This window comes from Camellia sinensis, chromosome 13, assembly GCF_055761805.1.
Source record: "Camellia sinensis isolate YWXY chromosome 13, ASM5576180v1, whole genome shotgun sequence".
Lineage (NCBI taxonomy): Eukaryota > Viridiplantae > Streptophyta > Magnoliopsida > Ericales > Theaceae > Camellia > Camellia sinensis.
The window spans coordinates 93380669-93391396 of NC_138973.1; the positions used below are offsets into that span (position 1 = coordinate 93380669).

Consider the following 10728-nt stretch of genomic DNA (forward strand, 5'->3'; position numbering starts at 1 on the left):
TTTTTTAACAGATGCAAATTTGATATAGTCATGAGACTATCAATATCCAATTAATTTAAACTTTTACAAATATATTGTACTCAATATATTTTGAAGAGTGAACTATTCAAGTCATTGAAATAAGATTCAAAGCAAGCCTCGTCACTTGCACAACATTACTCTATCCGAAGATAGCCACCACCACTGTCAATTAGTCAGTGATAATAAATTACAAATATGATAAATTGTAAATATATTTTTTAAAATTTGTTTAAAATAGGAATTATTTTTTATGATTTGAAAATTATAAATACCTTCTTGTTAAAAAAAATTAACAAAATTAATTGAAAGAATGAAATTCATAATTGTTCTCTTATACAATAATAAAATTTCATAAATTATTAATTAAAATAAAATGTTAAAATTATTAAAAACTGTTAATTAATCTAATGATTTATTAATAAATATGACTATTTCTTGTGAAATTAGAAATCTCAAATAAAGGAATTTATTTTTCAAAATCACTTGAGATGTACAAAAAATAAAAATAATTTATTTATTAATAATTTTTTAACTTTTTATTAAAAGATGTAGAAACAAAAAAAAAATAATATAGTAATTTATAATAACATTTTGACTTTTTAAGTAAGATTTCAAGTTGTTGAAGGAGATTTTAATCTCATGCACTTGTAATAAATATAGGCTTATTAAGGGCATTCACAATGGGATAGTCAAAATTATTTGTTAAAGTGTGTTATATGACAAAAAGTGATAAAAGTGGAGCCAAAAAATGTTTGTTAAGATGTGTTAAGAGTTTGTTAATTTTAGAGAGTGAGTGGTGGTGCAATGGATGTGTTAAGGGGTGTGTTAAGGTGTGTGTTAAATATATATATATGTGTATATAATAAATAAAATAAATAAATAATTTAGTTTAATCAAAAATTTGAAGCCCAAAATTAAATTTCAAGTCCAAAAAAAAAAAATCCCAACATGTTAAAAAAAAAAAAAAATTCCGTTGACCGGGTCAACCGGCCGGTCAACCCGGAAGACAAAAAAACGCGTCCCTTTGCTAACTAAAACGCTAGCCGCAGTTAACAAATAACTTAACAACTGATGTTAACAAAACTCACTAACACACACACTAACACCTCCATTACAGCCCCAAACACACACCACTGCTAGCCAAAACTTGGCAACTGATACTAACAAACACGTTAGTGCGTCCATTGTAGATGCTCTAACCAGCTGTTATTTAATAAGGGCGACCAACTGTCCTAAAGTAGTTGACCCTGTCATAGCTGACGCGGTAACACCAACACCATTTTAGTTAATTTTTTACCTATTATACAATCTCCAACTGTGTATCAAATTCATCATTAAATTTAAATTTGATAAAAAAAAATGTCATATTTTAGCTCCAATATTTTCATCAAATTAGTATTAAATCGAGAATTTCACTTTTTTTTTTATCAAATTGAGGATCAATTTTTCTTTCATCAAAGCACTGTTTATTGTTGTTGTCGGATGTCTCCCGAATGTCCTCCCGGATGACTACCTTAAAGCCAAAAAAAGTGAAAGAATTATACTGACCGGTCAACACCTCAAGGTAAAAAATAAATAAATAAAATAAAATAAAATAAATTTACACTGGCCGGTCAACCAGCCGGACATTAGCCCGGTCGACCGGTGGTCTGATGAAGCTCCAAAATCTCTGTTGAAGTACTTGATATCAAAGAAAATTTTTACCTAAATTTGGTGAAAAAAAATTAATGCACTGTTGAGAATGCTCTTATAAAAAATGATATGCATAAAAATAAAAAAAATAATATGATAATTTATAATATATTTTTTTTACTTTTTAACCATATTAGCCAAATGTCAAACAAAGTATAAGTGTGGTAGCCCATACTTATCCACACACAGATCTTTCTGAGCAGGTAATTGTCATGATATATATTAAATTTATATAAATTGGTATTGTTATGGTTTCAGATAACGTCTGTTGAGCCATTATAACGTCACTGCTCAGCCGTAGATTTCAAGTAATAACAAAAAAAAAGTCATAGCACTCGTCGGCTGTGAGTCGATGCCGAGTCAGTAAGTCCCACCCAATTCGCTGTATTCTCTCTGTCCCTAAAGTAACGTTCGTAACATTGGATATGAACTATTACGCGTAATGCTGACTCATCTTAAGGGTTTATTTTTTATAATTATTATAAAGTAAATTTCTTACTCTCTTCATTGGGCGCGTGTGTGGAACATTGAGAATTATTGGAAAATTGAAATTTTTAGAAAAGAAAAAGAATTATACATAAATTTACAAATTCAAACTCCAAATATAGAATTAACACCGTAAGTATTATTTGATATTGTTATCAATATTTTATAGTATATATATATATATATATATAAATAAAAATTTATTTGGTGTATAAAATTCTTGATGAGTTATAATATTGGTTGGCGTTAGAAAATGGAGAGAGTAGTGATCAAATATGGTCACTAAAGTTGGTGGTCGGAAGTTACAGTTATCAGAACTCATTTTGGAGCTTGTCAACAATCGATTAGAACTCACCATTGGTTGTCAACAATTGGAACATAATTAACAATTGACATATTTCATAATGTAAGTTTTTTTTTTTCAAAAATTATATTATCTAATTAACATATAATTTTTATGATAGTTATATTATAAAAAAAGGCCATGCTCCAGACCCTAGTTGGGGCAGATCCTAGCACCCCCACATATACGTGGGGGGCAGCAAGAGCAGGACACCAACTAAAAAATAAATAAATTTGAGCCAATCAAAAATCAGTGGGGGTGGTGGGGGTCACCCCACTGAGGGTCTAAGTCATTTTTGTATAAAAAAATACATTGGTTGATTTTAATTTTAAAATCTTCCTCAGGAGCCACAACACGCGCTCATATGAGAGTACGACCAATATACAATAATCACGTTTTTTCAGCTCCTTTGGCTATATCTATCGAGATAAAATAATGTATATCCAACCAAACAAAGACTTTTCAGTTAAGGACTCCAAATATTCCTAATATCCAGGAAGGACTTTTTTTATGGTACTATAAATACCCTCTCATTAGTTCATTCCATACCCACCATTCAAAACAGCTCTTTTGCTTCTGTTTTTTTTGCTTTGTGCTTTCAATTCTTTTCAACTTCGTGGGAAACATGACTATCCTCATTGAGCAGCCTGATATGGGTATGTTTTTATTGTTTTTGTTTTTATAAAAATATGTTTCTGTATACATTTTGGATACATACTTTGATGGTTGTCATGATCAGTATAGAAAATCAATTTCATAAAATGTTTTTTCTTTTTTCTAATTTTACTGACAGGTTCACAAGGGGAGGATAAGAGGGTTCTTTCTGATAACAATGACTTGGTTTTGCATGGAGGATTTCCAGTTCCAAAATCTGTGCAAGATGCTGGGTTTGATGCCCCAGAGATCAATTCATTTGGCCACTCATTTAGGTCAGTTTTATTTTGTTTTTTTCCTTTTTTTTCCCTTTTTTTTTATATTTATAATCGGTATGAGCAAAAATGGAAGTTGCATCATGTAGCAATTAGGGCTATAAATCAATCAAGTTTGAGCCGAATTGACGAGATGAATTCTAACATGAAAAAACTTGACAGGGACTATGATGCAAAGAGTGAAAGACAACAAACTGTTGAGGAATTCTATCGAGTGAACCACATTAACCAAACATATGATTTTGTAAGTTCACTATTGTTCGATATTGTTTTCATTTTTTTTTTCATTATTGTTTTTGTTTTTATATGGGTTTTTGAAAACAATGACAAATTCATAAACACACATCTTTTCCATTTTGGTGTGAAAACATTCTTGAAAAATTCAAAAAAAAAAAAAAAACAGTTTAGAAATGTTTCTTAAGAACAATATTTTCAAAAATAGTTTGTCACACAAATTTTTTGCATCAATTTCCGTCTTTTCAGTTTTCAATAACATAAAATGAAAACAAATGCAGGTGAAGAGGATGAGGGAGGATTATGGAAAGCTGGATAAAGTGGAGATGAGCATCTGGGAATGCTGTGAACTTCTCAATGATGTCGTGGATGATAGCGATCCGGACTTGGATGAGCCTCAAATCGAGCACTTATTGCAGACAGCCGAGGCAATTAGGAAGGACTATCCTGACGAAGATTGGTTGCACTTGACTGGACTTATTCATGGTATACACAGTACTCAATACTATTCTTTCCATCTTCCAAAAATATTTTTTGTGTAAGAAAATATTTTCTGTCGAAACAAATGGAAGCATTAAAAACTTGGACAAGACCCCTGTAGTGAATTATAACATAATATAGATTGTCAATGTGTGCCGATTACATATAAACTCTTTTGAATGGTTTCAGATCTTGGAAAAGTTCTTCTTCATCCTAGCTTTGGGGGCCTTCCTCAATGGGCTGTTGTTGGTGAGTGTTTTGATATGAGTTACGACAACTATATGATATGAGTGACAACTAAATGATATGTGATCACGTGTTTGGTATCCTTTTTATTTTTTTATTGAAAATTTTTTGTTTCCAAGCTTTTTGGGAAACATATTTTTGGAAGAATCCATTTTTTAGGCCACATTTTTTTTTTTAATTTTAAAAAATTGTTTTTATTTTCACACAATTGAAGCCAACATGAAAGGAGGATGATTTTGAACTTTTCATAATGTTTGTTTACACACACACACACACAAAAGGAAGAAAAATAGAACATTTTTTTATGAAAACGAAGCCAAATATACCAGTTTTTAAGTTTACTAATTAAAATTGACATTACAGGTGACACCTTCCCTCTTGGGTGTGCTTTCGACGAATCGATTGTTCATCACAAGGTGTGCTTCTTCAACCCCAAACTTAACAAGAAGTTATTTAATTAATAATTTGACTCTTAACAAACTTGAATAAATACTATTTATGCAGTACTTCGAGTACAATTCGGATTCAAAAAACTCTACTTACAGTACCAAGAATGGAATTTACTCAGAAGGTTGTGGACTAGATAATGTAATGATATCGTGGGGGCATGACGATTACATGTATTTGGTGTGTGCCTTAGTTTCACCCCTTTAGAAAATATTCAAGTATTTAGTCAAATTTCGATCTTTAATGTTATAAAAGCAGGTTGTTAAGCTAATTGGATTTTCATTTTTGCAGGTGGCTAAGGAAAATGGAACGACTTTGCCTCCAGCTGCATTGTTCATCATTCGATACCACTCTTTTTATCGTAAGCATTTATGCCAAAATATTTTTTTCAAATTCCAAAAATTAGTTTTTTAATGAATAACATGAATATCTGGATCATTCATCTTGCAGCATTACATAAGTCAGGAGCGTACAAACATTTGATGAATAAGGTTGATGTTGAGAATTTGAAGTGGCTGAAAATTTTCAAGTAACCCCTCTTTTTTTTTAGCATTTTATTTTTAATTTCATGTGTTATGCCAATATAACTAACAAAATTTAATGTTTTGCATAAACTTTCTCGAATTTATGCAGCAAATATGACCTCTATAGTAAGAGCAAAGTGCGCATTGATGTCGAGAAGGTCAAGCCATACTATCTTTCTCTTATTGAGAAGGTGAGCACTACACTAGTCAGGAAACTAGGTGTATAGAAACCATTTACAGAACACTTCACTCACAAGGGCCTCTTATGAGTTCTGTGACCAGTTTCTATGCACGCCCAGTTTTTGAATTTTTTCTTTTTTTTATCTTGATTTTTCGCACTCTTAATTAATGAGACTTTATTGCAGTATTTCCCAGCCAAGCTGAGATGGTGAATATTCCAAATTGAAGACATTGATTTGAGAAATTACATATTTTATTTTATTTTTCTTTTTGTGCTTGATTCATGCACTCGTATAAAACACAACAGAGATTTGTGGGTTCTTTGTAAAACCTCTGATTTGTTCTAGAAGTGTCTATCAATAAACAATTTAAAATTTAAATGCATTTGGCGGGATGTAATGTCATTCCTTTGGCATTTTTTTCCTTTTAATTTCTACTAGATTGTTGATGATGAGCTTTTCTGTAGATATTATACTCTCTATTTATTGCTTTTGCCCAAGACAAAACATACACAGGGAGAATGATGTTTGATTGATGACATGAAAAATCGAGAGACATAAGAGAGAAAAAAAGGGTTTAATTTAGGACTGTAAAATGAATCAAGCAGCTCAAGCTTGAATCGTGTTCGGCTCATTTAAAATTTATTCGATATTGGTTTGTTACCTAAGAAAGTTAGGTTTTACTATATTTTAAAGCTTGATTAGTTTTCGATTTGTTAAAAACTCATTCAAAACTAACTCATTTTGTAAACAAGTCAAATTTGAATATATTTTAAAATTTGTTAAGTTTTTAAGTCAACAACCAAATACTCAATTCGTTTACAGGCCTAGTTCTGATGAATGAGACACTTTCTTAGTAGACATGATACTCGAAGTCTAAATGACTCGAGTACTTAATACTATTTTCCCTTCCTCTACTCTCCTCCTATTGATTGTAAAGAAAAATGAGTGAGAGGAAGGTGGGGGAATGATCGTTGAACTTAGCGACATACATTTGAACCAAGATGATTAAATCAAGGTGGGGGAATGACCATTGATATCTCGTTTGGAAACATTCACTTTTAGTTTAAAAGTTAAAAAAAAAAAAAAAACTTACAAATTATACAAAAAAAGTTAACGATTCTATTTTTTTTCCTCTATTTTTTACATGTTTTTTTGTAAAAAGTAAAAAGTTATGATTTTTTATTGATAAATTTCATTTAGAAATGTTCTAACACAATAAATCCATCAAGAAAAAGAATAACCTAATTAGTCCTAAGTTTTTATACTTTTATTCCATGAGGTCTTTTTTTACTAATTTATATTGTTTGTTGGACTATTGTACTCTTATGTTTATTGTTGGAATAACCTAATCTCATATATGTATTGTACCCAACGTAAATTGCTTCCTCACCTGGCATGAGAGCATCTCCAATGCACTAGGCATATAATGATTGTTAGGTAAAATGCCTAGTATGACTTACTTTTTTCAACTCCAATGCACTAGGCATGTAATTAGGCATTTTAGCTCAATTCACATTCACTAGCTACATGTAGCTAGCCTTCAAGGCTAGGCAAAATGTATTTAATCATTAGGATTATTTCCCTCCATCTTTGTTGCTGATGTGGCATTTTATAAAATTAATAGTATTTGGATGAATAGCTAAAATAAAGAGCATGGTTGGAGCAAAAACATGAAACAGTTGATAGGCAAAATAAAATGTACACTTTATAGTAATGTTTAGATAGGTAAAATGCCTATTACCGTTGGAGATGCTCTGACACGCCATGTGTTTAGAATGTCCAATAAACACACACACACACACTCTCATACCTTCTATCAACCAATCAACCATACACAGAACAAATCGGTAAAATAACATACAATACTACAATAAGGTTCTGTGAATTAGTAGTTAGGCTAGACATCTAGAATCCCTCAAAGAAATCCTTCTACCCAACCACAAGGATAAAGCACCGGACTATTCAGAACTCCCCTTTTTGCTGCTTTGCAAACCTTACCACTTATACTCACCTCTAGGTTATTTACTAGTCAGCGACACTGATGGACCTCAAAAGGAACGACCAAAAACAAGTGGGCTCGCTTACACCCTGCACATACTATACCAAATCGTGTCTAGGGCTCGCTTACACTCTGCACATACTATACCAAAGGGCTCACTTACACCTTGAAACCACCGCATAGAGTCTGAATATATCTGTGTCATCCTAGGGGTTCCCTTAGACCGTTTGCACAAGACTTAACTCATTTAGTATTAATCCCATCATAATTCATGTCATTCATATGTATAAATTATTCCGAAACACTAGTGTGAACGTCACCCATTGCCAACCCCTTATCATTTTCCGTTTATTAGATCTTTTGATAAGTAAGTTAGTCACATTCAGTAATATAAAAAAGCATGAGGCAACATAAGAGAGGAAATATAGCCCATGATAATCATACATAAGCATGGTAAAGCAAACAAACAGCATTGGGCATGCTTTGAAATACTCAGAGACAAATAACACAATAAGACACAATTTCTAGCACTTTTCAAAACTGCAGAGTTAAAAAGAATGCTTTGGTAAAAATACTTCCAGGTCATATTAGGGCTAAAATTGCACTGAAACAATAAACAACGTGTCTATTTTCAGTTCCAATTTTCAGAATTTGCACAGCACATCCAAAAATTCATCTACAAGCTCTATTCAAAAACCTATCCAGATTTGTCACCTTTTAGAAAAACTAGCTTTCCTCTCAATCTACTTGAAGATTTTCACCCAAATAAATTCGGTTAGAAAGAGGACTCAGAATTCTAAATTTTGATAGAAGAACTAACATGAGATGATTTTTCTGAAATTTTATAAAATTGTAAGAATTTGACTATTTTTTAGAGACTTAGGACCAGATTTTTAAACAAAATATCCAAGCCCTAAAAACACACCATGAGGGGCTAATAAAATTACCATAAGCTCTAAACACACAAAATATCTTATATGAAAATTAGATTTGATAAATAAATAAATTTGATATTTCTTTTAACATAGAAAAGTTACAGCAGTGCCTATTTTGAACAAAATTGCAAGACAATGTCACCAATTCATACCCACACTTGCATATACACCAAAAAACCCTATTTACCATTAATATATAACACAAGAGAGCATACTCGACAATAGAATGAGATGGGTCAAAGAATTGGAGAAGACAAAAGAGAGGCATGGTTCTTACATTAACTCAAGAAAACAACTTTTCTTCCTTCTTCTTCTTTACTTTCTTGTAGTTCACAATCTTCTCCTCTCACTCTCTCATTGGCTGCTGAAAATATGTTTAGGGAATGGGAAAATGTTCTCAATTTATAAGCAAGGGATATAGGTTGAAAAGACAATTTTACCCTTAATCAATTATTGTTCCTTAATGGCTAATATTTTTGTAAAATTTTATGAAATTAAGGACTAAAATGCAATTAACCTAAGGCTTAGGGCTTCAAGTGTAATTACAAAAAATTAGGGTCTCTACGACCTATCCCCTTAAATAAATTTCGTCCTCGAAATTAAATCGTACCTCATGTCTCAAATAGCTATGCATAATTTGCTTGCATCACGTCGTCACGTTCCCACGTGAACTTCTCGATGCCGTGATGATGTCAGTATATCTTAAGAAGTTGAGTTGTCTTTCCTTATAAGTTCTTTTCTTGTCTGTCCACAATTGTTATTGGTCCTTTCTCAAAAGTAGCATCTTTGTCAAGTCAAATTTCTTCGCAGTTGATGATATGAGAAAGGTGCATTACGTATTTTTGCAGTATAGACACATGGAAAACATCATGTACTCCAGCCAATGGAGAGGGTAGAGCCAATTTGTACACTACCTCTTCAACTTTCTGAAGTATCACGAAGGATCTGATATATCAAGGTGATAATTTCTCTTTCTTTCAAAAACGAATGCCCCCTTGGCGGGGCTGAACTCTCAAGAAAACATGATCATTGATAGTGAAAGTTAGAGATCTCTTCCTTTTATTAACATAACTCTTCTAACAATCTTAAGTTGCCACCAATCTTTGTCGAATAAGTTTCATTTTTTCTGTAGTTTCTTACACAATCTTTACGCTTATTAACCTTGCTTCTCCAACTTCAATCTAACAAACTGGTGATCTGCAGGGTCGACCGTACAGTGCTTCGAATGAAGCCATGCCAATGCTGGCCTGGAAATTGTTGTTGTGCGAGAACTCCACCAACGGTAGGTGTCGCTCCCAACTCCCTTTGAAATCCATCACACAAGCTTTCAACATGTCCTCCAAAGTCTGAATGGTGTGTTCCGTCTGTCCGTCAATTTGAGGATGAAAAGCGATACTAAAGCATAATTCGATCCCCAACGCTTCTTGTAAGCTTCCTCATGATTGGGAGCTTAAATGTGGGTCTCGGTCTAACACAATTGATACGGAATTCCGTGTAGTCTGACAATTTGTTTCATGTAGAGATAGGTCAGCAATGTCAAAGTGTTTGAGATTTTATATGGCAAAAAGTGTGCAGTTTTCGTCAAATGATTGACTATGAGCCATAAAACATCGTGTCCCCTAGGTGACCTGGGTAATCCAGTGATGAAGTCCATTATTATATGCTCCCATGTCCATTCTGATATCGACAAAGGCTGAAGCATCCCTCTAGGTCACTGGTGTTCTGCCTTTACTTGCTGACACGTAAGGTATCTGGCTATGAATTGAGCAACATCTTTCTTTATTCTGTTCCACTAGTATTGGTATTTTAAGTCTTGGTACACTTTCCTTCCTCCTAGGTGCACTGCAAACACCGAATGATAGAATTTTTTTAGAATTTTTTTCTCTAAGCGACTCATCTTATGGCACAAACACGCTGCCTTGATATCTCAAACTTCCATCTGAGTGAATTATCCAATCAAGTATAGGATCGTCGGATGCTATTCACGCTTTTATAAACGCCACATCGTAATCATACTTCTATGACTCCATTCCCTCGTTAAGTAATTTGGTCGTAGCGACTTGAGCACCAAGGTATACCTTCTCGTTCTAAGCTTTCATCTGTACTCTGAACTTATTAAGTGTTCCAACCATGTTCTATTTCTTGAGTACCAGGCTAGCAATAATCCCCCGGTTCTTGCGACTTAGGGCATTTGCCACCACATTAGCTTT

General features: G+C 32.8%; 1 protein-coding gene across 4 annotated transcripts; it reads left to right on the forward strand.

The window, feature by feature from the left end:
- The first annotated feature begins 3074 nt into the window (after nt 1-3074).
- On the forward strand, nt 3075-5997 carry LOC114320964 (inositol oxygenase 2). Of its 4 annotated transcripts, XM_028268074.2 has the most exons (11): nt 3075-3198; nt 3336-3471; nt 3634-3715; nt 3987-4191; nt 4375-4434; nt 4795-4847; nt 4936-5058; nt 5170-5239; nt 5329-5407; nt 5512-5593; nt 5768-5997. In XM_028268074.2, the coding sequence occupies exons 1-11, from the start codon at nt 3168-3170 to the stop codon at nt 5792-5794; spliced, it is 948 nt and encodes a 315-aa protein (XP_028123875.2). In that variant the 5' UTR covers nt 3075-3167; the 3' UTR covers nt 5795-5997. The 4 variants fall into 4 exon arrangements, with proteins under 4 accessions (XP_028123875.2, XP_082759020.1, XP_082759018.1 ...); XM_082902894.1 differs by lacking the exon at nt 4936-5058; XM_082902892.1 differs by having other exon boundaries at nt 5512-5846.
- The last annotated feature ends 4731 nt before the right edge of the window (nt 5998-10728 follow it).